Genomic DNA, 27,989 nt, shown 5'->3' on the forward strand with positions numbered 1-27,989 from the left:
TTGGTGGATCTGGATTTACCCACTTTAACCATGTGTCCTGTCCATGAGTCAAATGGCTTATCCATCTAGTGACACAGGGATTTATGCCAGTTTTTTTAAGTTTATTTATAATATTTGACTGGGGAATTGTGTCAAATGTCTTAGCCAGGTTGAGGCAGGCAGTATGCACTATTTTTCCTCATCCATGGCCTTAGTGACATTTTCAAAGAAATCCACCAGATTCAGTAGGCATGACCTGTCCTTGACAAAACCGAATTGGGCCGGGTCCAGTGTTTGGAGGTTTCCTGTGTCATTATTTATCAAGTTCTTGATTATTCTTTTCATGTCTTTACTCATAAGACTAGTCAAACGTATGGGTTTGCAATTTCCCAGGTCACTAGATGGTCCCTCTTTATGCAGACGGATAACTGTTGCTGTCCTCCACTCTGTCAGGAAGAAGCCAATCCAGCGGCTGTGGTTAAACTGAGATACTAATGGGCCTGATAAGTCCTGATTTAAGCTGTTTAAGAGACAACCCAGTACATCATTATGCTCTGTTGAAGCAGCTTTTTTAGCTTTAGAGACAGCAGTGGCAACCTGTTCTTTGGTGATTACTGGCGGTGAAGTAGTAGTGGAGGGTATTTCTTGGGGGAGAACTGGGGATGATGGGGAGGTGAAATTTGAGATGGATTTGCTATATCTTTCAGCTGAGTATAGGTGATGCCATCTACAATTAATTCCACACATTGTTTGGGTGTTACCCTTAAGACTGCGGACATAACTGAAAAATGCCTTATGGTTACCGTAGCTTTGCAGGCTATTTTTGCCTCAAAGTCTGCTTTCGGAGACTTGATTAGTTCACAGATTTGCTTGTTTAGATTAATGAGGGACTTTTTCCTCGGTTATGTACATTTATTAAATAATTTACTTATTTAAACATTTGTTTACCGGGAAAGTCTGACTGGGACAGAGCCCATTTTCAGTGCAGGCCCGGGGAAAAGTGCTCCAAACGCATGTCTTTGGAATGTGGGAGGAAACTGGAGCACCCGGAAGAAGCTCACATGAATGCAGGTGGGACATGCAGACTCCACACAGAATGCACCCCAGCCAGGAATCGAACCAGAGAACCTCTTGCTGAGAGGCAACAATGCTAATCACTGGACCACTACGCCGACATTCCCTATTACTTCTCAACAGGATTTCGTGTCTTTCATTGTACAACCTATTAATACCAGGGGTCCACCAAGGTGGTTCTTTTTGCAGTCTGACCTGTGTTTATTTCAGTCTGGTACTGCTGTTTCTATGCAGTTGTTTAGATGGTTGTACAGGCCTTTTGTGTACCTGCATATGTTTCTTAATTTACCTCAGATCAATTTTGCCCCATGTAATAATATATGAAACCAGAAATAAAAACTACAGTTAGATAAAATATACTGCCATAGGAAACTGAGGGGAAGAGAGGACCAAGGGAATAGTAGAATAACTAACCTGTTGAGGTCAGAGATAAGCATGCTCCCCAAAAAGCTTCCCAATCACCAAGGAGCTGTGACAACTTAGAAGGGGGAAGGTAGGATGAATGTTGAACCAAATGAACACAGAACAACATGGCTCTATTGCTATGGTGAGTACATAAATATTCATATCCGACGCTTTCCATTTTTGTCTGAGTCAACCTTTGGGACAGAATCTCTAGCTACATAATTTCCCAGGTGGGACTAAGGAAGAATGTTCTTGAGAACAGCAGAGCTAAAGAAGGAATGAGCTCTGGATTGTACATCCAGTTTACACTGAGATACAAAGGTATCCCTTGTAGACCAGGCGGGAGATGCACAAATCTCATCAATTGGAAAATGACATTGAAAAACTGTTGAGGTTGTTACTGCTCTAGCTGAATGAGCTGTTGGTTTCTTAGAAATGCTTAGACACAACCTTTTCTAAACAAAGGAAATACAATTTACAGCCATCTTGAAAGAGTGACTCTCCTGGATTTCTGAATGAATTTTGTAACTACAGGAATTGGAGGGAATGCATAAAGGAAACCTAGGGGTCAATCGTAGATCACAGCATTTCTCAGTGACCGTCCTTGTGGAAGGCTTAGAGCAAAATAACTGCTGCATTTGTTGTTTAGGTAGGAGGCAAACAGGTCACAGCAAGGTTAGCCCTCAGTGACTGAAGTTTTTGTTTACTACTGTTAGATTGAGAGGCCATTCATGAGGCAAAAGAATGCTCTTGCTCAATCTGTCTGAAAGTGCACTGGAAATCTCAGAGGTATCCATTGCTAGCAAACAGCAATGGGAAGACATCAACCAGTTCCAAACCCTCATGGCCTCTCGACATAATGGGCAAGACCTGATTCCTCCTGTTTATTGATATAATGGACCACTGATATGCTGTCTTCCTGAAGTGAGATCACACCCAGTGGAAGAAAGTTTTGTTATACTTGCAATGCTAAAAGGACTGCTCTCATTTTCAGGACACTGATGTGGAGCTTGGTCTCTAAGGGTGTCCAGGTACCTTGGACCATCTTCCCCTCATAATGCAACCCTCACCTTAAAAGGGAAGTGTCCATAATAATTACTGCTGTGGGAAGAGGTGGAGATAATGGATGACCTGTAGCTAAGGCTAAGGAATTGATCCACCATTTGATGTGAGATTTGCACACTGAGGTCATTCTGATCGGGGTGTTGATAGGATGATAAAAATTGGGACCACTGGAGTGACAGTCTACTGCAGAACCCTCACATAAAATCTGAACATAGGGATGAGAATGATGGCTGATGCCATAAGCCCTAGCAGTTTTACAATTAGCCATACTGGTGGAAGATGACTGGATAGCACTTGTAATGCTGAGTGATGGATAGACTGAATTATGCGCGTAGGCAAGGTGGCTGTCTGTGTTGCTGCGTTCAGCTGGCATCCGATAAATTCTAGGGTCTGAGTTGGTAACAACTTGTTCTTCTGTCAGTTCACTGTGATCCACAAGTTGTGAAGTAACTGGAGTAAGAGATCTCATTAGAGAATTAGCAGATACTTGGTTGGAGCAGTTAAGAGACAATCATCTAGGTACGAGAGCACTTGAAACTCCTGCAGTCTGAGGCAGGCTGCCTCTGTTGCCATGCATTTGGTGAACAACAAGGAGGCTGTGAGGAGTCCAAAGGGCACAACTCTGAAGTAGAAGTGACTGGCTCCCAGCCTGAGATGGAGAAATCTCCTGGAACGCCTGTGTATCTTTAAGTGATAGTAAGCATCCCGGAGAGCTACTGAGCACATTCGGTCATCTTTTTTTTTTTTGAGTAGAGGCAAAATGGACTGAACCATGACCATCTGGAATTTTGTTTGTCTCACAAATCTGTTTAAATTAATAAGGTTCAATACTGGCTTTAGGTCCCCTGTTTTCTTTGGAACTAAAAAGAACCTGGAGCAGACATCAGATCCTATCAGGTTTGGTCAGACCTGCTAGATAACACTTTTTCTATAGGTTTTCTACTTCTGCTGTTGCAGATTCTAGCTGACTGGGTGGCACTACAGGAATCCTGCATTCTGCTTGATGCAACGTTAGAAATGGAATTGAGTATCCTTTAGTTATTACCGTTAACACCCAAGAGTCTAAGTGATGGCCCAGCAGGTTTGAGTGTGTAGGGATACAGCAACCCCCCACCACACCCCACCCCAGACTGCATACAGAGTGTGGCAGTCGGACAACCATTCAGAAACTCTGGAAGGATTTCTCAGAAAAAGGCCAGTGAAATTCTTAGTTCTGCAGACTGTCGATGTCCCTAGGGCAGCATCCATTAAAATTACCCCTCCTCTACTGTGGGGGGGGGTCTGTCTGTCTGAAGAAGTATCCTGAGTATGATGACCCTGCAATTTCCAGAAAGTACAATTGTGTACACTTACCATAAATGTAAATGTTCGAGTGTATTCACTGTTGCAGTCATTACATTTGGGTAATCCTGCTGGCAGGTTGCCCTCAGTCGGCCTGAATTCCAAAGTCCTGGGTCCTGCGTCAGCTGCTGTCGCCCCTTCCCTGACGTCAGGGGTATAAAAGATGCGGCCCACGCCATTTTCTTTAGTTTTTATTGCCCCAGATGTCAGGTGCCCCCTAAAAGAGAAGCCAAAATTTATATATATATATATATATATATATATATATATATATATATATATATATATACATGCACCAATATAAACTTTACCTTCATCTACAAGCAAATGTTAGACTGCTTTGAAATTCCTTTGTTAGTGTTACTTAGCTTGGGGGTTTCTGCTAGCATTAAAATCTGTGTTGGTTACATTTCTAGTAATCATTTTAAATCAAGTTGCTGGCTACTGAGACTTGTCTGCATATATCAACTGGACACAAGCTGATTTAAGTATATTTTTCTGCACTTACTTAAGATTTGAGTCAGTAAATATTGTGCGTCTTTGATTCACTAAATATTGTGTCTCTGTCTCTCTGCAGTTATCTGAGCTCAGTGAAAGTTGTTAGACTGCTTTGAAATTCCTTTCTTAGTGTTACTTTGCTTGGGGGTTTCTGCTAGTATTAAAATCAGTGTTGGTTACATTTCTAGTAATCATTTTAAATCGAGTTGCTGGCTACTAAATATCAACTGGACACAAGCTGATTTAAGTATATTTTTCTGCACTTATTTAAGATTTGAGTCAGTAAATATTGTGTGTCTGATTCACTAAATATTGTGTCTCTGTCTCTCTGCAGTTAGTTCCCCACCCCCTCCCTGTTTCTAGCTGTGGTGTTAATCTTGGTGGCTTTGGAATTGCCCGCCCCTGCTGTAAATCTCTTTTTGCACACTCCTCCTGGACCCATCTCATTTGCTCACTCAACTGAGTACAGTGAGATCATATTTTGATTTTGGATACTCCTACCAGTCCCATCTCCTCTGCAGAGAGAGCACTTGGGAAGGGCATTCCCCTACAGTATCTTAATCTGCTCCGTTTCCTCCGTCTCAAAAAAAAAATTTGCACTTCATCTGCCTTACTGTATTTGTGTTTCTTCCTACTTGATTGCCTTATTTTGCTTTTGCCTCTTCTTAAAAGTACTCAATTTAATTTATTCTACTGCCTTTATTACTGCTTGTTAGTAGCCTGATTAAATTGTAACTGTTATTCTAAGGCCCTTGGTTTAAGCACTTGGGCTTCAAACCAGTTGTTTTACATTAAGAAGGTTTGTGGTCTGCACTGTTGTGGCAGGACAGGTAGCGTACATCCTTCTAAGTTGGGAACTGCTAATTGAAGGCTCAGTGTCTGTTATTCTAAAAGTGTATTAGTTCTGGGTTAAGAACTTGGGCTTCAGGCCAGTTATTTTACATTATGAAGTTTTGTGGTCTGCACTCTTGTGGGAGGAGAGGCTAGATTCTGCCCTTCTGAGCTGGGAATTTCTGGTTAAAGGCTTATTGCGCATGCTTACTTGAACTGTTTCTTTCTGAAACCGGTATGCCTTGTTTGCTGTAGCATAGACTAGATTCAGGCCGGCTGGATCTAGCTTTGTTTGTATAACTTGTGCACTGACCAAAGCCGTCTTTTTTGGAGAAGGTTTCTCTGTACCCTAGTGGCAGGACTGTGCAGTTAGAACTTGTCTGATTGAAGACTGCTGGAACAGGACTCAGTTTTAAGCTTTTTAACTGGTTAATTGGGTAAAGTGTTGTTTTGATTGTATCTGCACTATTTTCTGGAAAAAAAAATATATATATACTTGTTTCTCGCCTTTCTGAACTAGTATAGTCCAGTTTTCATGTTATTGCTGAATCCAGGGCTGTGTTACAAGTTTCTGTGTTGCCATACCTTACATGGATAGAAGGAAGTTTCTCTGTTCACCTGTGAGAGAGGGGAGCTTTGAGCAGGCTATCTGTCCCTGGAGGAGTGGTTTCAGCCCAGAAGTTAGTAGTTTATTGGCATTTTTGGGCTAATTTCTATCTCTTTCACTTCCCTGCTATAAAAACCTAATTTGCACAGTTTTTATGCTTGTATTCCGCTCAGCAAGTGCCTTCCAGGTGTTCTGCAGAGTCTACAGCAACAGAGAGACAAAAGAGTGACTTTGGAGTGATTAAGTATCACTTTTCTGCTTTTCTTGCTGTCTTAACTAATTCCGCCTAAAATGCCAGTTTTTTTAGCGAATCTGTGATTTAAAAAGTTTGTTATTGTATACAACTCCACAAAGCTCCTAGTGGTGTCCTGCAGAGTGATACAGGTAACAGAGACTTTTCCAGATTTAAGTATTTTTTTCTCTGTTTTTTTGCTCCGACTGCCTTTTCCCGCCTAAAAAGCGGATTTCTAACTGATCTGTGCTTTAAAAAGTTTAAATTGCATTTGCCTTTTGCTTTTTACAGGTTTTGCACTTGTTTTATATCAATTTAGGTTGTTTTTGTACTGTATAACTGTTGTAGGCTACACACTAAAGTGCGCTAGCCTGTTTATAGCATTTACAGTGTTTTCTGTGTGTTTTTCTGCTGTTTCCTGAAAAAAAAAAATTCTCTTTTCCCGCCTTTGCTGAACTAGATTAGTCCAGATTTCAGGTTTTGCTGAATTCCGGACTGTGGTATAGTTTCCTGTGTTGCCCATATCTTTACTTGGATAGGAGGAAGCTTCTCTGTTCACCAGTGAGAGTGGGGAGCTTTGAGCAGCCTATCTGTCCCTGGAGGAGTGGTCTCAGTCCTGAAACTAGTAGCTTATTGGCCGTTTTGGGTCAATTCCTATCTCTTTCAGTTTCCCTGCTTTAAAACCCGCACTTGCGCGGTTTTGCGCCAGTATACAACTATGCACAGCTCCTCGTGGCGTCCTTCAGAGTGCTACAGGCAGCAGAGAGACCCAAGAGAGACTTTTCCAGATTTAAGTATTTTGCTCCGACTGCCTTTTCCCGCCTAAAAAGTGAATTTCTAACCAATCTGTGCTTTAAAAAGTTTAAATTGCATTTGCCTTCTGCTTTTTACAGTTTTTGCACTTGTTTTACATCAATTTAAGTCATTTTTGTATTGTATAATTGTTGTAGGCTACACACTAAAGTGTGCTAGCCTGTTTATAGAATTTACAGTGTTTTCTGTGTGTTTTTCTGCTGTTTCCTGAAAAAAAAAAAAAAAAAAATTCTCTTTTCTGAAATAGATTAGTCCAGATTTTAGGTTTTGCTGAATTCCGGACTGTGGTATAGTTTCCTGTGTTGCCCATATCCTTACTTGGATAGGAGGAAGCTTCTCTGTTCACCAGTGAGAGTGGGGAGCTTTGAGCAGCTTATCTGTCCCTGGAGGAGTGGTCTCAGCCCTGAAACTAGTAGCTTATTGGCTGTTTTGGGTCAATTCCTATCTCTTTCAGTTTCCCTGCTTTAAAACCCGCATTTGCACGGTTTTGCATGATTATGCGCATAGCGCAGCATCGGGCAGCGCCGCTTAAACGGGTTTAAACTATTCCTGGCTTCACAAAGTCTGCTCTTCACTTTTTCCCTTAGAACTGTTCTAAATCTCAAAGTAAGCACTCTATTTTCATTCTAAAGCCCTGCAGTTGCTCGTATAAGTAATCTTATAAGTAAGCACTAATAAACTAAAGCACTACACCCTCTTATACTCCCTTTAAGTACTTGGCTCCCTATTGGTCCTTTTTGATCAGTCAAAAAGTAGTTCCTTATACTATTCTGGCATGTCCAAAAGTCAGTTTCGGGTTTACTCTCCAGTCCAGCTGGTGAATCTGGGAATCTTGAGGCAATGTTACAACTGCCTTATGTACACAGACCATCCTCTCCTCCTCCCAACAAGCTCAAATATATGTGAGAGATGCAACTATATAGCCAAACTGGAGGCTGAGCTCTCTCAACCCAGTACTGGCGCAGTCAGTCAGGAGGAGAAGGTAACCACACACACCACAAATCCAGTCTCACATAGACCTATCGCAACAGCAAACCAAACACAAACACACAAAAACATATTCGGAGGTTCTAAATAAAAATCTGCCCAAGCAGCAGAGACCTCCAAAGCAGACACCAAGCAATCGCTACCCCAAAACAATACCCACATATCACATAGTTCACAAAGTCAGTGTGCCACACAGTCACAGCCCTTAAGGCTAAACACACCTAATACACTTGTAATAGGTGACTCCATTGTCAGACACACTGACGTCCCACTCACCAGGCTGAACAAGGAGAAGGTCACTGAAAGCTGCCTGTCGGGTGCCAGGATCCGCCACATAACACAAGCACTCATGTCACTCCAAAGCAAGTACAAATATGACTCCGTCATTGTCCATGCTGGTGTGAATGACCTGAGACATACTTCCCTGGACTACATGAAAAGAGACATAGAGGAGCTCTCTGATCATGTAGCCCAGGCCGGTATGACCCTGACCTTGAGTAGCATCTTATCCTCACCAAGAATGCTGCCACAGTATAAAGACAAAATTATCAATTTTAACAATTGGCTAAAGTATTGGTGTCATTCAAAGGGGATCCAGCGTCTGTCAGCCTGGGATGACATGCTCGACAAGCCACGTTGCTTCGCTAGGGACAGCTTGCACCTGTCACCCCTGGGCTTTCGAATACTGGTTAAGGCTCTTGCCACCCCCACAGTGCCTTTTTCAGGCAAGGCTCAAAAGACAAACCCACCTCCATAGACAACACAAGGAAAAAGAAACTAAGGGTAATGCTGCTCAACGCCAGAAGTCTAAACCTTAAGATGCACGCACTCGAGGCTCTCCTCAGTATGGAGAATATCGATATCTGTGCAGTAACAGAAACCTGGTTCAGGGCTCCCGGGAGCACCCCAGCACTACCAGGTTATACCTCATACCATGCTTTTCAGCCCCAAAACTTGGACCGTACCACAAAAGGAGGGGGAGTATCCATATTCATCAAAGATACCCACACCTCCAGGTTAGTGGCACTGCACGAAGCATCGGAGACCATCCATGTGCAACTAACAGTGGGAAAAACTGCCTTTCAGTTTGTAGCCTGCTACAGACCACCCTCCCAAACTCAGGAACCCCACTCGGCTTTCCTGAGAACACTGGAGAATATGAAGGTCTCTCCAAACACCATCATATTGGGTGACTTCAACTACCCAAACATTGACTGGGAGCACTACTCAAGCCCCAACACCCTCGCTCAACGGTTCCTAGAATTTATAAACTCAAATGCTATGGAACAACTGGTCACCACTCCCACAAGAGGGGAAAACATATTGGACCTGATCATCACCAACATGGGGACTCTATGTTCCATACCAGAGGTATATCCCTCATTGGTAAGATCTGACCATAAATGAATCTCACTGGACATCCATATCCTGTCCCCACCCCCAGCCAAGGAAACCATGGTGAAGAACTTCTCAAAAGCAAACGTCACACTTCTCAAAACCGAGGTGGAATCCTTCAAAGCCCCCGGGCCAGTGGAAAATACGGCCCAAACCGCAGAATCCTTTACAAATGCATACTATGGACACCTACAGGAATGCATGGATTGTGCTATCCCAAATAAAACCAAGACTCACTCCTCCAAAGGCAGGAGACCTGTCTGGTGGACCCCAGCCATAAATAAGCTATACAACAGAAGGAGGAAGCTACTACATGACAGAGCAAAATCCCAAAAAGGGAAGGCATCTCTGATCAGTACTAGCAAGAAACTATGATCCCTCATAAAATCATCTAAGGCCAGCTTTGAAAGAAAAATTGCACAAGACGCTAAAGATAATCACAAGGCCTTCTTTAGTTATGTCAGAAACCTGGGTGGCAACTCCCAGATATGCTCTGAGTTACTGCAAAATGACAAAAAATACAATGAACCCATAGACATTGCCAACATCCTGGCAGACAGGTTCAGTGCAAACTCCCCCCCTTTCCCCCCCAAAAGAGCAAATGTCTATCCCAACAGAGTGTAGCCTCCGTGACATCACAGATGCACAGGTGAGAGCTGCCCTCTCCAAAGCAAAAAACACAGCATCAATGGGAACGGACGGTGTCCCGGGCTGCATCTTACACAAGCTCCAAGAAGAACTGAACCCTCAAATAAAGTTACTGTTCAATCTCAGCCTTACTACAGGATAAGTACCCAAGGAATGGTGTACAGCAACAGTGGTCCCACTCCACAAAGGTGGTGCCACAACGGCCCCAGGAAACTATCGCCCTATAAGCCTGACTAGCCTGGTCTGCAAAGCTATGGCATGTATCATCATGGAACTCATAAACAAAGACATTGGGAACCTCCAAACACTGGATCCTACCCAATTCGGCTTTGTTAAGGGCAGATCTTGCCTCTTGAACCTGGTCGACTTCTTTGAAACAGTCACCAAGGCCATAGATGAAGGGAAGGTAGTCCACACAGCCTACCTGGACCTTGCAAAAGCCTTCGACACAATACCCCACTCGGGCATCATAAATAAGCTCACCAGCTTAAATATCAACCCCTATGTCACAAGATGGGTTGCAAATTGGCTCAGGGATAGAACCCACATGGTCAGAATTGCAGGTGCCATGTCAGACTCTAAACCAGTTACAAGTGGCGTCCCAAAGGCTCAGTCCTGGGACCTCTCTTGTTCGGTATATATTTCTCTGAGGTACAGGCTAACACGGGAGGACTATGGCTGACCAAGTTTGCAGATGACTGCAAACTGGGTGCCATAATCGACTCACTGACTGACACAAGCATCCTCCAAAATGGTCTCACAGAGACGGATAACTGGTGCCAGAGCCATGGCCTACAACTAAATGCCAAAAAGTGCATAGTCATCCCCTTTGGGAAAAACAAAGTGCCCACAAATTACCACATAGGTGGTAATCCATTAAGTACGGAAGAAGTAATTAGGGATTTGGGGACCCAAGTAGACAGCAATCTCTCCTTTGACAATCACATTGCCAAAGTGGTTAGAAAGACCTTCTATATAGCCCACCTTAAAGGGTTCAGATCTAGATCAAGAGAGGACATTGTGCCCCTCTACTCATCACTCATCAGGCCCATAATTGAATACAATGCCCAATTTGGGATGTACCTTACCCAACACCTGCAGCAAATGGAAAGACCCCAAAAGTACCTCACCAAGAGGATCAAGGGACTAACAGATGCCCTACGCAGTTAGGCTAAAGAAACTCCAGCTCTACTCAGTTGCTTACCGCCTACTCAGAGGCGATCTGTGCCTGACGTATAAAGCCATGTCCAAACCAGAATTAATGGACATGCTCCACCTCAGGAAATCCAAATCCCTTAGAGCTACACGCTCCAGGGACTTAAACCTCAGCACAGAAATAAACAGGACATGCTGGAGGGACAGATTCAGATCCCAGAGGCTCCCCTCACTCGGGAACAAAATCCCATTCCATGTTAGGCAGAGCCCCTCAATGACGAGTGGATGGGAGATCGTAGGTTTACCCCTGGGATCTCTTCTGTGTCCCTACTAGACAGAGGCACAGTAAATTAACCTTAAAAGGGCCATCTTCTGTGACCTACTATACAGAGGCACAGTCAACTAATCTAAAAGGGTGGCGAAAGCCAAACACACTCTGGTTAGAATTATAAATGCCCTAGGGCAGATAGCCTAGTACCAACCTATCAACCTATGAACCTATAGGTTGCATAAATCAGAGAAGGAAAGGCAGCTTCCATCAGAAGAAAGGGGGATGGTGGGTGGGTTACCTAGACTGCAACAGTGAATACACTCGAACATCTACATTTATGGTAAGTGTACACAACTGTACTATGTTCTTTGTGTTTCACTGTTGCAGTCATTACATTTGGGTAGAGTCCCAAAGCTACGGATGGGAGGCTGGAGCTAAACAGCATTAGGAGCGGCTATGAGGCCCTGCAGAACTGCAGTGGCAAAGCCTGCCCTGGATTTAGAGTAGAGTGGCAGATTATAGTGCTTTGTAAAGGTGTGCAATGAACTCCAAGTAGCAGCCTCTAAAATGTCCTTGGTTGGTACTCCCCTGAGAAAGGCTGCTGAAGTGGCTGCAGCTCTGGCTGAATGTGGCCTAATGCCCTTAGGCACTGGCTTGCCATGGTTTAAGTAGCAGAAACGAATGCAGTGGCCTATCCACTTTGAAATAGTCTGCTTTGAGATAGCTTTTCCTTGTGATCCTGCAGCATATGCCACTAGTAATTGCTCTGTCTTTCTGAAAACTTTGGTTCTGTCCAAGTAGAATTTAAGCTGTCTGTGTACGTCCAAAGAATGCAGAATTCTCTCCCCCTTGTTCTGTGGATTTGGATAAAAAGTTGGCAGATGAATACTTTGGTTAACAGCCACACTGGACACCACCTTAGGCATAAATGTTGGGTTTGTCTTCAGAGAGACCCTGTCTGGATAAAAAATGATAAAAGGTTCCACAGCCATGAGTGCCTGTAGCTCTGAAACTCGTCTTGCAGAAGTTATTGCTAGAACAGAGCTGTTTTCCAAGATAAAAACTTTATATTAGCAGTAGCAGCTGGCTCAAAAGGAGGCGGGGTGAGTTTTTCCAAGACATAGTTGAGGTCCCATGCAGGCATTGGTGATCTCCTTGGAGGCCTTAAATTTTTGGCTCCTCTGAGGTACTGTTTTAATAAGGGATGAGAAAAGATTGGTGGCTCTGTACTGTAATGAGCCAAAATGGCAGAGGCATGAATTTTAATACATGAAAAGGATAGGCCTTTGTCCAGCATCTCAGTTAAGTATTGCAAAATCAGAGGAATATTTGGCACAGCTGTATCAGTTCCTTCTGCCTGGTTTCCAAGCACAGTATCTCTTCCATTTTCCAGCATAAGATTTTCTAGTACTAGGCCTTCTGGCCTCCAAAATGACATCCATCACAGCTTTACTGAGAGGTGTGTTTTGTATGACTACATTATCCGCCATGCTGCCAGGTTTAAAGTCCTGAGTTGGCTGTGCAGGATCTGATTGTTTTGCTGGGACAGTAGATGAGGTATTTGAGGTAAGGTCCAAGCTGGGCATTGAGACAAGTTCTTTAGGATTGGAAACCAGTACTGGCAGGGCCAGTCTGGGGCAATTAGTATCATTTTTGGCTTCTTCTGTCTGACCTTTAGGAGTACCTTGGGGAGGAGAGGCAGTGGGGGAAAGGCATATATGGATAGGTTTTTCCAGCTGAAAGATAGGACGTCCACTTTCCATGCTTGTCTGTGATAAGTCCTTGTGCAGAATCTTTTTAGTTGGTAGTTGTGAGGGGAGGCAGATAGTTCTATGTCCAGGCATCCCCATTTCCTTCTTATCATGCTGAAGACTTGAGGATCCAGCTGCCACTCGTGGGGATCCATGAGGTTTCTGCCTAGTTCGTCTGCCAGAGTATTTTTCCTTCTTGGCAGGAATTGTGCCTGCAGATGTACTTGGTAAGTTAATGCTGTGTCCCACAAAGTCATGGCTAGTCTGCAAAGGGGGTAAGAATGTGTGCCCCCCTGCTTGTTTATATACCACATGACCGTGGTGTTGTCTGCCTTTATCAGTAGTTGTCCCAGATGAAGCAGGTCCTTGAAAGCTGTCAGGGCATTCTGAACAGCTAGCATCTCTTTTTGATTGATATGTAGATGCATTTGGGTTGAGGACCAAGTGCCCTGAATGCATCTTCCTGCCATGTGGGCCCCCCAGGCATAATCTGATGCATCCGTTGTTAATGGCTGCCTGGCTGGGGGTAATGTGAATAGCTGTCCCTTGTTTTGGTGACAAGCCTTTGCCCACCATCGAAACTCCTGTTGTAGGCAGGGGAATGAGAGTAATCATTGTTTCCAGGCTGTGGCAGTGTAGAGTCCAAACACTTTTTAGGTACCATTGAAGTTTCCTCATATGCAGTCCTGCATATGGAATTAGTAGGATGCAGGATGCCATGAAGCCCAAAGCCTGCAGAATTTTTCTTGCAGATAACTGGGCCTTTGTTGCCAACATTTTTAAATAGGTAGTCAGTTGCATTTGTTTGTCTGGCGTGAGATAAGTCATCTGGGCAGTTGTATTTAAGCTTGCACCCAGGAATATTATCTCTTGAGAGGGTACTAGTTTTGATTTCTTTTCATTGACTGTGTACCCTAGGCATGTTAGAAGTTTTTTCACAAACGCCAGATGCTGTTGAAGAATGTCCTTGTTCTCTGCTTGAATAAGACAGTCGTCCAAGTAAGGATATATTTGTATTCCTCTTTGTCTGCAGAATGCAATTACTGGTGCCAGGCACTTTGTAAAGGCCTTGGGCGCAGTAGATAAGCCAAAGAGCAGTGCAGAGAATTGGTAATGCATTGAGCCAGCCTTGAATCTGAGGTATCGTCTGCATAATTGTCTGATTGGGACATGCAGGTATGCCTCTTTTAGGTATAGAGTTACCAGCCAAGCGTTCTTGCCCAGCATGGGCAGAAGCTGCTCCAAAGTCATCATCTTGAATGTTGGCATATCCAGGAATGTGTTCAGAATAGATAGGTCCAGTATTGGTCTCCAGGTCTTGTCCTTTCTGGGTACCAAGAAACGTCTTGAGTAAAATCCTTGTCCCTGCTCTTGCTCTGGTACTTGTTGAATGGCCCCCATGTCCATAAGGGATGAGACTTGTTTTTGTGCTTCTGCCCATTGATTTTTTGGCAGATATAGCCAGCCGTTTGCCTTTGGCAGGGTATGGAAGTGAAACTTGTACCCTTGTGACACGATATTTAGAACCCACTTGTCCTGGGTTATAAGGTGCCAATTTTGAGAAAAAAGTGCTAATTTTCCCCCTAAGGGTGCTGCCAGGGGGAAGTCATTGGGACTGTTTCCTGTATGGTTGTGATTTGTCTTCTCCAACTTTGGAGGTAGAAGCACCCCATTGCTTTGACCTGTAGGAACCTTGTGCCTGGGATCTGCCACTAGGGGTGTCTGGATCTGCCCCTTTGAGGTCTGTCTGACACAGGAAAGGACCAATTCTTTGTAGGCTAGTGTCTAATAAACCTAGGTGGCTGTACTTGTAAAAAATCTTTGACGGTTTGCATAGAGTTAGCTTTATCCTCCATTTTCTTTAACACCTCCTCTGCCTTAACACCAAACAAAGTATCATGTTGTAAAGGTGCATCTAATAATTTAACTTTGACATGATCAGGCAGATTTTGTTCCTTTAACCAAGCATGCCTCCTAATTACAGAACCCATAACTGCGGCCCTGCAGGAGGCCTCCAAAGAATCAAAATCACATTGCAAAGTATGCTTTCCAATTTGTTCAGCTGCATGCAATAACTCCTGCATTTCCATGTTTTCTGCACATTCAGAGTTTAATAACATTTTCTGTTTAAGCAATGCCATGACATTAAGCAGTGTCATGACATATTGCTGATATTTGAGCATATGAAACTGACAGTTTAAGGCCCTTATAGCCAAGGTAACAGATGTGCAAACCTTTTTTCCCCATCTATCCAGTGCCCTAGAATCTCTGTCAGAGGGGGCAGTGTTTTTTGCAGCGGAAGCCTTAACTGCTTTGAGACCCTGTGAAATAGTTTCTGGATCTGCAGCAGGGTTTTTGAAAAGGAATTTATGAGAGTCAGGAACCCTGTAATATCTGTCAGGCTTAACAGGATTTGGAGGTAAGGAGTCAGGGGTAAGACTAGACTCCGAAAACACATCATCTACAATATTTAACACAGGTGGAATGGCTAGTGGCCTGTGTTGAGGTAGTAAAAGGAAATCCCTGAGCCTCTTTTTAGATTCTGAAAAATCTTGGCTCTCCCAGTGGAAATGCTCCCTCATGGTATGCAAGTTTTCCCCAAAAGAATAGTCCTCTGGAGGAGAAGCTGAAGGTATAGATTCTTCAGCATCAGAATACTCATGGGGGGGGGAAGAGAATATTCCTGATCAGAATAGGAATCAGAAGAAATAGAAAAGTACAGTTTTGTACCTACCATAAATGTAGATGTCCGAACTGGATAGCATCTGCAGTCATAACAAATGGGTTGTCCTGTCGTCAGGCAGCCCTTCGGTCGGCCGGATTCCAAAGTCCGGGTCCGGCTTCGGCTGATGTCGCACTTCACCCGACATCATCTCTGCTGGTCTTCGGGTATAAAGGCATCAGCCGACGCCATTTTCCTCAGTGTTTCTTGCCCCAGATGCCAATTGCCCTCTTGGAAATCTAAATTTTGGATAGATGCCAATGTTTCCAAAATAGTAGAAGGCAAACACAAAAAATAAACATGTATGTACATATATACAAACAAATACACCATAAGAGACCCCCCCCCCAGCTAGCTATTAGGAGGGTAAATACCCTAGGAGTACCACAGAGGGGAAGGAGGGAGGGTAATCCTGACTGCAGATGCTATCCAGTTCGGACATCTACATTTATGGTAGGTACAAAACTGTACTATGTCCTTCATGGATGCATCTGCAGTCATAACAAATGGGTAGAATACCATAGCCAAACTAGGGGAGGAGGAATAAAAGTTATGGTGTAGTCAGGATCCCTTGCAGTACAGCAGTGGCAAACCCTGCTCGGGATCTAGAATATAGAGGTAAATTATAATGCTTGGCAAATGTATGCACGGAGGTCCAAGTAGCTGCCTCAATAATGTCCTTGGTTGCCACTCCTCTTAAGAAAGCTGTGGTAGTGGCTGTAGCCCTTGTTGAGTGAGGTCTTATGTTCTGTGGAATTGGTTTTCCATGGTAGGAGTAACAGAATCTTATGCAATTTCCTATCCATTTGGAGATTGTCTGTTTGGAAATTGCTTTTCCTTCCCTTCCTGTTGCATAGGCTACAAAGAGCTGGTCAGTTTTTCTGTTGCCTTTGGTTCTGTCCAGGTAGTAGCGTAACTGTCTATGTACATCCAAGGTATGCATTATTCTTTCACCTCTGTTTTGTGGATTTGGAAAAAAGGTAGGTAGGTGGATTGCCTGGTTTAAAGACACTCTGGATACCACCTTGGGCATAAATGTAGGATTAGTTCTCATGGACACCCTATCTTGATGGAAGATTAGGAAGGGTTGCACTGCCATTAAGGCCTGTAGTTCTGAAACCCTCCTTGCTGAAGTAATAGCCAGTAGGAAAGCAGTTTTCCATGACAGGTGTTGTAGATCTGCTGTTGCTGCTGGTTCAAACGGAGGGAGTGTCAACTTTTCTAGTACAAAATTCAAGTCCCATGCTGGTAATGGTGGTTTCCTAGGAGGTTTTACATTCTTGATCCCTCTGAGGAACTGCCTGAGTAGAGGATGTGAATAGACAGGAGGATCAAAGCTGTATTCTGCTGAAATAGCTGATGCATGTATCTTGATGGAGGAATAGGACAGGCCTGTATGTAGAAGCTCTGCCAAGTACTCCAGAATGTTAGCAATATCTATGTTCGACACATCTTTTCCTCTTTCAGTACTCCAAATGACGAACCTTTTCCATTTTCCTGCATAGTTCCTTCTTGTTGAAGGTCTGCGGGCTTCAAGGATAATGTCTTTAACCCTTTGTGAAAGGTCTGGGTTAGTTACTGCTATGTGATGTTCCAGGCAGTCAGTTGCAAGGTTTTTAGGTTTGGATGTATGATGTTGTAGTTGTTCTGAGTTAACATCAGAGGCATAAGGGGTATTGACCACATTTTCTCCCGAGACATGCTCCTCAGCAATGGGTACCAGTGTTGTCTTGGCCAGTTCGAGCTATCAGAATTATCCTTGGACGTTCCTCTTTGATTTTCAGTAGTACCTTGTGCATCAAGGGAAGAGGTGGAAATGCATATGCTGTCAGGCCTTTCCAGCTGAAGGATAGAGAGTCCACCTTCCATGCAAGTGGGTGGAATGTCCTTGTGCAGAATTTTTTGAGCTGGTGATTTTGTGGGGAAGCGAATAGATCTATTTGTGGCATTCCCCATTTCTTTGTGATGGCCTTGAAGATGTCCGGGTGTAGCATCCATTCGTGAGCATCCGAGGTGGTTCTGCTTAAAATGTCTGCTAGGGTGTTCTCTTTTCCTGGTACAAATATTGCCTGTAACTGGATGTTGTAGCTGAGAGCCAGATTCCAGAGGTCCAAAGTCATTCTGCATAGGGGGTAAGAATGAGTGCCTCCCTGTTTGTTGATGTACCACATGACTGTGGTGTTGTCTGTCCTTATCATCAAATGGCCTTCTTTGAGGAATGGTCTGAATTTTAGGATTGCCAGTTTTACTGCCAGCATTTCTTTTTGGTTTATGTGCAGGTGCAGCTGGTCCTGAGTCCACAGTCCTTGTACGCATTTGTCCAGCATGTGTGCCCCCATCCTAGGTCTGAGGCGTCCGTTGTGATGGTTTGGTTTGCTCGAAAGTTGTGGAAGGGCAAGCCTGGGTTTGACTGGCATGCCCGAGCCCACCATAGGAACTCCTGTTTTAAGCATGGGATTAGTGGTATTTCTGTTTCTAAGCTGTGCCTGTGTTGAGACCATAAATTCTTTAGGTACCACTGTAACTTTCTCATATGCAGTCTGTCATGTGGGACCAAGATTATGCATGATGCCATGAAGCCCAAGGCCTGCAGAACTTTTCTTGCTGTTAGTTTGTTCTGCTTTGTTAATGCCAAGAAGTAAAGAGGGAGCTCATTTGTTTTTCTGCAGTTAGGAATGCCATCTGTTTGACTGTGTCCAATTCCGCGCCCAAGAAAGTTCTTGTCTGGGATGGTATCAGCCTTGACTTTTGTAAATTGACTGTGTATCCCAGGGCTTGTAGCAAGTAAATGACCCTTTGTAAATCTGTTGTCAGCTTGCTTTTGTTGTCCGCTTGTAACAGGCAGTCGTCCAGGTATGGATAAATTTGGATTCCCTGTACTCTGCAGTGAGCGATTACTGATGCCAGGCATTTTGTGAATACTCTGAGTGCAGTAGATAAGCCAAAGGGCAATGCTGAGAATTGATAATGCTCTGATCCTGCAAGAAATCTGAGGTATCTTCTGCAATTTGGTCGAATGGGGACGTGCAGGTATGCCTCCTTGAGATCTAGAGTTACCAGCCAACACTCCTTGCCCAGCATGGGAAGAAGTTGCTGTAGGGTCAGCATTTTGAATTTTGGGACAATGATGTATGTGTTTAAGTTGGACAGGTCGAGTATAGGTCTCCAGCTTTTCTCTTTTCTTGGTACTAGGAAGAGTCTGGAGTAGAATCCTTTGCCCTGTTCTGTCATTGGTACTCTTTCCACAGCTCTCATCTTTATTAATTCCGCTATTTGGTGCAGGGCTTCTATTTTTTGATTTGGGGGCAGGTTTGGCATTCCTCTTTTTACTGGTAAAGTGTGGAAGTGGAACCGGTAGCCTTGGTCTATGGTTTGCAAAATCCACTTGTCTTTTGTGATATAGTGCCAATTTTTCAAGAATAAGGCTAACTTTCCGCCTAATGGTGCTGCTATTTGCTCCCTGGTAGGCGGAGTCAGAGCCAAGTCACTGTGATTGTCCTGTTGCAGTGGCAGTGGTTGTGTCTGTGCCTCGGTTATTGCCTTGCCACTGTCGTCCTCTGTAGGCACCTCCTCTGGATTGATTTCTGCCCCTAGAGCGTCTGTTCCTGCCCCTTTGTGATCTTGTGGAGTCAGGAAAGGACCACTTTTTGGCAGGCCAGTTCCTGCTAAACCTTGGTGGCTGAACCTGTAGGAAATCTTTAACTGTTTGCACAGATTTTGCCTTCTCTTCCATTTTCTTCATTACCTGCTGGGCAGGCTCCCCAAATAGACTGGCCTTATCCATAGGAGCATCCAATAGCTTAGCTTTAACATGATCCGGTAAGACCTGTTCTTTCAACCATGCATGCCTTCTTATCACTGTGCCAGTCATGGCTGATCTAAATGAAGCCTCCAGTGCATCATAGCCACATTTTAAAGAATGGTTACTAACCTGTTGGATGTTATTTACCATTTCTAATACATTTTTCTTATCTAAAGATTCATCAGAGGACAGCTTTTTAATTAACTGATCAAGCATAAACTCTTGGTATTGGATCATGTGAAACTGGCAGTTTAAAGCTCTAGCTGAGAGAGTAGCAGAGGTGTAGACTTTTTTCCCCCATCTCTAAGGACCTGGATTCCCTTTCAGTGGGAATAGGGTTTTGCTGTGGTCGAGGCTACTGCCTTAGGCCCCTGGGATATAGTTTCGGGGTCTGCAAGTGGGGCCTTGAATAGGTGGTGATGAGTGTCTGGCACCCTGTAAAATCTATCTGGTTTGGCAGGGGCTGGAGGTAAAGAATCAGGTGCAGTGCAGACATCATTGAATGCATCGTCCACAACAGACAGGACAGGAGGTATAGCTAAGGGCCTATGTTGTGGTAAGTGTAGAAAAGTCCTAAGCCTTTTTCTTGAATCTGAGAAATCTTGTCCCTGCCATTGGAATTGTTCTCTCATGGCATGTAAGGTTTCCCCAAAGGAGAATTCCTCTGGTGGAGAGGCAGCTGGAATGGATTCTTCAGCATCTGAATCTTCATAATTGGAAAAGGGAGCCTCTGGCTGGTCTGTAATGTCTGAGTCATCCGCAGAATCATCAGAGGACACAGGCTCGGGGGGCTCTGCTCTAGGTCTCTTTTCTGGGGGCTGAGAGGCCCTGTCTGGGTGAGATTGGGATCCCCTAATTAAGGATATTAAATCTTCTGCCAAAGTAAGCATTTGTGAACTAGAAGTGGGCCTGAGAGAGGGTGGTTTAACAGGCACTGATTTAGTTGATTTGGCTGCTTTAGCCCTGGCAAAGGCCTTAATAGACATGGCTGCAGGAGGCCTAGCAGCACCACGTGCTGGGGTAGAGATATCCAAAGGGATGGTGTCTGATAAATCAGTAGGAACCACAGTTGTAGGCAAAATTTCTGAGGCTGATTCAGATAAGGTAGCAGGAGCCTCAGTCGTAGTCATGGATTCGGCTGAAGATTGACCAGTTTTCTCGGTTTCGGCCGAAACCGAGACACTCGCGGCTTGCTTAACCGTGGTTTCGGCCGAAACCCCGGACCGCGAGTGTCGGTCTTTTTCTTTGCGTTTTTTAACAATTTGGGTAGTCGGAGGATCCGACGGCATAATGTACGCAAAATCTGAGCCGAAAAACTGTTCAGCAAACTCCGACCGACGCCTAAGCGTTCGTCGGTTGAAGGAAGCACAGGCCGAACAGGCTGCTACGTCGTGGTCTGGGCCTAAGCAAGGCAAACAGTAAGAGTGGAAATCTTTATGAGGTATTAGTTTCCCACAAGTTAAACAGTTATTGACTTTTTCTGACATCGGCTGAGGCAAGAAAGAGTCCCCAACGGGGTACTTAGCTTTTAGAAGTCTTCAAGTAGTATTCGGTAGTAGTAATCTCTGGATCTGACCGACCGGCACTTGCGAACAGCTTCTGCTTGGCGCCACGCGCAAGAAAGACTGGGGAAAATGGCGTCGGCTGATGCCTTTATACCCAAAGACCAGCAGAGATGACGTCGGGTGAAGTGCGACATCAGCCGAAGCCGGACCCGGACTTTGGAATCCGGCCGACCGAAGGGCTGCCTGACGACAGGACAACCCATTTGTTATGACTGCAGATGCATCCATGAAGGACATCCTGATCTGAAGATTCATAGTCAAGTCTCTTGCCTACGACTCTTATCAGGAGGGGGGTGGGAACCCCTGATCAAGGTAATTAAATCTTCGGCCATTTTGAGCATCTGTTTTTTTGAGCATAGAGGCCTGTCCACGTGACTCTTGAGTTTGTTTCTTTGCTTTAGAAGGTGCTTTAGCTTTGTCTTTGAAGCTGAGGTTGGTTTAATGTAAAAATGCTTAGGTTTGAATACACCCTTAGAAGCCGGTGCCTGCTCAGCGGCTCCGGACCCATCTGAAGGAATAGTATCCGAGGCTCCATTACCTTGAGTTTCCAGTGGCATGGCCGACTCCACGTGGGAGTCAGTAGTGGCCTGCGACTCTAAAGTAGCGGGCATCAGGGGCTGCGAAAGCGCCTCACTGAGAACTGGCGAATGGCTTAGGAGAAGCTTTGTCTTCGGTTTTGGGCCTCGGTTGTCTATCTCCCTCCTTTTCTTTGCGTTTTTTGCAAACTCCGGTAGTCGGATGGCTATCCGACGACATTTCTGGATAATTAAACCAGCGTCCAAAATAGTTTAAAGCAAAATCATACCGACGCTTAATAGTGCATTGGTTAAATCTAGCACAAAACCGACAACCAGCAACGTTGTGATCAGGGCCTAGGCAAGGAATACAGTAAGAATGAAAGTCCTTATGAGGTATTTGCTTTCCACAAGAAATACAATTATTAACTTTTTCTGACATCGGTCTGGAGCAAGAAAAAAGTTTCCCCAACGGGGTACTTAGCTTTATTGAAGACTTCGGATCTGAAACTCGAACACAAAAATCTCAGGAGTCGGCCGACTGGCACTTGCGAACTGCTTCTGCTTCGGGCATCGCACGGCAAGAAAAACTAAAGAAAATGGCGTTGGCCGCATCTTTTATACCCCTGACGACCTGATGTCAGGGAAGGGGCGACAGCAGCCGACGCAGGACCCAGGACTTTGGAATTCAGGCTGACTGAGGGCAACCTGCCAGCAGGATTACCCAAATGTAATGACTGCAACAGTGAAACACAAAGAACATCCTCATTTTCTTCCCTCCTCACGGATTCCTAGAGGAGGTTCTCCCAGAATTTTTTATTTTATTTATTTATTTTTATTTTACATTTGTTGACTGGGCTAGTCCAACTGGATATATGCCCATTTTCAGTAGAGGCCAGGGGAGAAAAGCTCCACTATCACAGTATTATTTACAGTAAGTTACATTATACAAAAGCAGGTACATTACAGATTTTTACTATTCATTGGATTTCTGCTTACAAAATCTTAGTACATATCAGCTATAGTTAGTCAAACAAAGAAATCTCTAGTAATGCTTTTTAAACAGTAAAATGTTAGAGAAAACAGTAAAAATTAGAGAAATGGACTCCAGTTACAGAAAGGGTCTTACCATCTTGTTTCTAGTCAGTGTGGCTTTAACCTTTGGACCAAACAATGTGGCACCATCAAAGTTGGCAATGATAAAGGACGTTTTAAGGCTCTCACACAAAATCACACAATCGCATCCTGGTATGTTGGCATATTAGCTAAGCTGGTACCTGCTGCTCTGGCTGTTCCATTGCTGTATTCGAAAGTAGGTGCATGAAAGCATTAGAAATGGAAGATAAGACACCATGGATTCCATGGTCTTCTAGATATCCATTGACAAGTTACATGAAACAGAACTGATAATCTCTTTGAACAACTCTCTTTGGAATCAAATGAGGTGAGCCATGTAAGTTCAGCACTCTCAGGAAAAAAGTCACTGAAGCATACATAGGTTCATAGGTTCATAGGTTTATACTAGGCTATCTGCCCTAAGGCATTTATAAGCCTAGCCCAAATTTTTGTGGCTTACGCCACCCCTTATATGAAAAAATACTGTGCCCATTAGTTTGTTGTGCCTCTGTCCAGCAGTGACACAGAGATGATTCCCGGGGTAAACCTACGATCTCCCATCCACAGGTCTAGATTTCTCTTGAACAGAGTCAGCGAGGTGCTCTGCCTCACATGGACCGGGATTCTATTCCACAGCATAGGGAGTCTCTGAGTGATAAATCTATCCCTCCAGCACGTCCTATTTATATTCGTGCTAAGGTTTAAGTCGCTTGCTCTAGTGGTTTTGGTGGATTTGGATTTTTTGAGGTGGAGCATGTCCATTAATTCCGGGTTGGACATGGCCTTGTATGTCAGGCACATGTCACCTCTGAGCAGGCGGTATGCGACTGAATAGAGCTGGAGTTTCTTCAATCTGGCAGCATATGACAGATTTTGGAGTCCTTTATCCTTTTGGTGAGGAACTTTTGGGGTCTCTCAAATTGCTGCAGATGTCGGGTGAGATACATCCCGAATGGGGCATTGTACTCGATCATTGGTCTGATAAGTGAAGAGTACAGGGAACAATGACCTCACTAGATCTGGATGTGAATCCTTCATGATCAGGTGGGCAATGTAGAAGGTCTTTCTAACCACTTTAGCAACGTGAGTGTCAAAGAAAGGCCACTGTCAACCTGGGTCCCCAGGTCCCTGATAACCTCTTCTGTGCTTAGTGGATTGCCACCTATATGGTAGCTTGGGGTTACCTTGTTTTTCCCGAAGGGTATGACTATACATTTTTGGCGTTTAACTTCAGGCCATGGCTCTGGCACCAGCTATCTGTTTCCGTGAGTCCCTTCTGAAGGATATCCGTGTCCGATGCACTTTCCACTATGGCGCCCAGTTTGCAGTCGTCTGCAAACTTTGTCAGCCAAAGTCCTCCCATGTTGGCCTGTACTTCTGAGAAGTAGATGCCAAACAATAGGGGGCCAAGGACCGAGCCCTGTGGGACACCACTTGTGACCGGCTTGGAGTCTGACATAGCGCCAGCAACTCTAACCCTGTGGGTTCTGTCCTTAAGCCAGTTTGCAACCCATCTTGTGACATATGGGTTTACATTTAAGCTGGTAAGTTTTTCTACAATACCCGAGTGGGGTATTGTGTCGAAAGCCTTTGCAAGGTCAAGATAGGCTGTATGGACTGCCTTTCCCTCATCAATGGCCTTGGTGACTGTTTCGAAGAAGTCGACCAAGTTCAAAAGGCATGATCTTCCCTTGACAAAGCCAAACTGGGTCGGGTCCAATGTCTGCAAGTCCCCTATATCTTTGTTTATGAGCTCCATTATGATCCTCTCCATAGCTTTGCAGACTAGACTTGTTAAGCTTATGGGGCGGTAATTACCAGGGTCTGTAGAGGCGCCTTTGTGGAGTGGGACCACAGTTGCCGTCGCCACTCCTTGGGCACGTATCCTGAGGTAAGGCTGAGATTAAACAGCTGCCTTATGTGCGGGTTTAATTCCTCATTTAGCTCGTGTAGCACACAGCCGGGGACACCATCCGGTCCCATTGATGCTGTGTTTTAGCTTTAAAGAGAGCAGCTTTCACCTGCGCATTTGAGATGTCCGGGAGGCTACACTCGGCTGGGATAGTTATCTCTCCTTTAGGGGAGAGGGGTGAAGTTTGCACTGAACCTGTCTGCCAGTATGTTGGCAATGTCTGTGGGTTCAGTGATTTTTGTATCATTTTGGACTAATTCTGAGCATATCTGGGAGTTTCCACCCAGGTTCCTAACATAGCTGAAAAAGGCCTTATGATTGTCCTTTGAATCCATGGCAATTTTTCTCTCAAAATTGGCCTTAGTTGATTTTATGAGTGCTCGTATTTTTTAACTAATAATGATCAGGGGTGACTTCCCTTTTATGAATTTTGTTCTATCATGTAATAGCTTTCTCCTCTTATTGTAAAGTTTGTTAATGGCTGGGGTCCACCAGACTGGACGTTTGCCCTTTGTGGAAAGAGTCTTGGTTTTATTTGGGATTGCCTGATCCATGCAGTCCTGGAGGTGTTCATAGAAGGCATTTGTAAGGGCTTCCGCTGCTTGGGTTGTGGTTTCCACTGGCTCAGGGGCCTTGAAGGATACCACACCAGTCTTGAGTAGTGTGAAGTTTGCTTTAGAGAAGTTCTTCACTATGGTCTTTTTTGTTTGGGGTGGGGGCGGGATGTGGATTTCCAGTGAGATTAGTTTATGATCAGATCTCACCAATGAGGGATATACTTCCGGTGTGGAGCATTTTGTCCCCATGTTTGTGACAATGAGATCTAGTATATTTTCTCCTCTCGTGGGAACAGTGACTAGCTGTTCCATGGCATTTGAATTTATGAACTCCAGGAACCGTTGGGCTAGAAAGTTAGGGCTTGAGTAATCTGTCCAAAGCCCCAGACTCCCTCTTCTGGGGATGGACAGAAGAGATCTCTTCTGAGAGTTCCTTCTTCGTGGCTGTTTCTACAACCATGGCAGCTTATGGTGGATCCTTACTCCAGTAAGGTCTGTCTTTTGGTGCAGCTAGAATTTTATTGGATTCCTTAGGTATGAGCTCCACTGTATAAGGCTCCTTCCCGATCCACTGAGCCACTAGGTCAATGAGAGTGTAAGGGAAAGTGACAACTCAGGTAGTAAAACAAGCTCCAAAACTCTAGGATCATAGATTTTTCTTGGGGAAGGCGTATCTGTGAACCATCCCCCTTTCTGTTTGACTAATTCTAGGATTTCTCCAAAGGGGGATCTAGAGGAGCTCTCCCCTTCCTCCAAATCCATTTCTTCTGTGACAAATTCTGTGGATGAATCCAAGTGCCTCCATTTGCATGTGTGTGTTTTTAATATATACCGGTCACTGGGGAATATATGAAAATGAGTCTGAATCATACTGGGAAGTCACAGAGAGTACTTACTCAAGACATTTGGAAACTGGCTCTCCCGGTCAACAAGAAGTGGATTTCGGAGCAGAATACATTTGAGGTAAGGTTGGACAGGAGTGAGATGGTAGCACCTCTTCTCTGCAGCATGAGAAGACGCAATGGATGGCCTTGAAGGCCATGGAAGAGAGAGAAAAGCCTGAACTGTTTCCAGCTCCAAGGCCAGCATCAGAGCCAAGCTATTAAAAGCCAAAACCTCGTAAGATAAGGACAGCTCTGACAGTTTCAGAGTTGACCCCTCGCTCCTAAAAGCAGCCTTGAAGCTTCGACTCCAACAATTGTCTCGATCCAACAGGGTCGATGTCTGGGTCATTGTCAGAGGTGAAGAGGAAGGCACTATCGGCACCAATGTTAAAAATCTGGAAATATCTGGATTTGAGGGCTTCTGTTCCAAAGGACAGCCCTGCAAAGGATTCAAAAGGGGGTTAGTCGATTGTAATGTTGCAAACTATAAGAGGGGAGGAAGTTGGGAAGACCCCCAACTGTACCTGCATCTGAAGGAACCTCTTCATTATTCTGTCGACAACTACTTTGGTGAGACTCCCAGTAGAATGGGCAGACCTGGAAGAAGCAAGTGATGAGACCCTGTTACAGAATGGAGAAATGAAGTAGACGACTGGATCTGGAGAAAAAATCCTGGGAGGAGATAGAGAATGGATCCGAGACTTCTGATTCAAAACTTTCAACGACAGACCTGCAGAGGCTGTGGGATCCAGGGACCATTTCTTGGATCTCTCAATGCCCTTCTCAGAAGTCTTACTGTCTTAAACAAGACCCTTGTATTTGAGGTGCACCCCTCCCAAACAGTACACTCAAATGGAGTGAGGGTCCTGAGGGAGAATTTTGTGTCCACACTTTTTAAAACTTTTGTTGGTCACCAGAAAAAACTGTCAAAAACTCCCAAAAAGTTCCACAACAGACACTACTCTAACCTCAATATAATAACCTACTCTAATAATAACACACAAAAAAAAACAGTTCTACAAGAATCCTACCACAGAAAATAGATGATAACAGAAAGCCACGATATTTTAATATAACAGCATAAGAAGTTATTTTCCCCCAATAGATGAGGGAGAAGACCAGCTCTGACGTATGATAGAAACTAGGAAAAACATGTAAATACTGTAGGAAAGTGAAAGTGACAAACAACTGATGAGATCAAAGCCTCCACAACCATTCAGTTGAAGCAGCAAACGATAAATAAGGTAAACTGAGAGTGCTGAAGGAATTATAGGGAGGGTGGGAATGAGAGCCGTGGATCCAAAGGTTTGAAGAGGTCCAGACTGTATCAGAGTCGGACCCAAATCCCAAAGGTTGAATCAGATGAAAATGGACATCAGATCGAACAGTTAAGATAAATACATTGCATCAATGCTTACTTTTCTCAAGTGTCAGGAACATAAAAGCAACATATTCAGAAGTACAATTAAAACATTTAATTATTCCAGACTTAAATAATGCTAAACTGTACCTGTTCCCATTTTCAAATTCTGTATCTGCACAATCAGGTTTAGTCCAGACATTGTACTCGTAATCGGGAATGCAAAGACAGTTTCCAAGCAACCCAGAACTAATGTTTCCATTAGACGTAACCTCCCCTTCTCCTTCCAAATGATCAACCTTCTCAACACGAGCAAGATTACCAGAATCAAATTTTGAGCTGAAGAGTAATGGGCCACAACGGACTTCCATTTTCAGGATACAGCACAGCCTTTTTAGACTGAGATCTCATTCTTTTATCCACCAAGAGATGACATATGAATCAGAAGACCTGTAAAATGAGAGAGAGAGACTTATTTAAAATAAAAACAGCTAAAATAAAGAA

General features: G+C 44.2%; 1 protein-coding gene across 2 annotated transcripts in view; it reads right to left on the minus strand.

The window, feature by feature from the left end:
* Positions 1-27,989, minus strand: part of AGBL5 (AGBL carboxypeptidase 5) — a 2,459,386-nt gene that overhangs the window by 2,124,903 nt on the left and 306,494 nt on the right. For both annotated transcript variants that reach the window (XM_044062862.1, XM_044062863.1), the window contains exon 2: positions 27,636-27,935. In XM_044062862.1, the coding sequence (XP_043918797.1) occupies positions 27,636-27,856 (221 nt within the window). In that variant the 5' untranslated portion in view covers positions 27,857-27,935. The remainder of the gene's footprint in view (positions 1-27,635; positions 27,936-27,989) is intronic.

Source organism: Protopterus annectens, chromosome 2.part1, assembly GCF_019279795.1.
Source record: "Protopterus annectens isolate FY-2018-M chromosome 2.part1, PAN1.0, whole genome shotgun sequence".
NCBI lineage: Eukaryota > Metazoa > Chordata > Ceratodontiformes > Protopteridae > Protopterus > Protopterus annectens.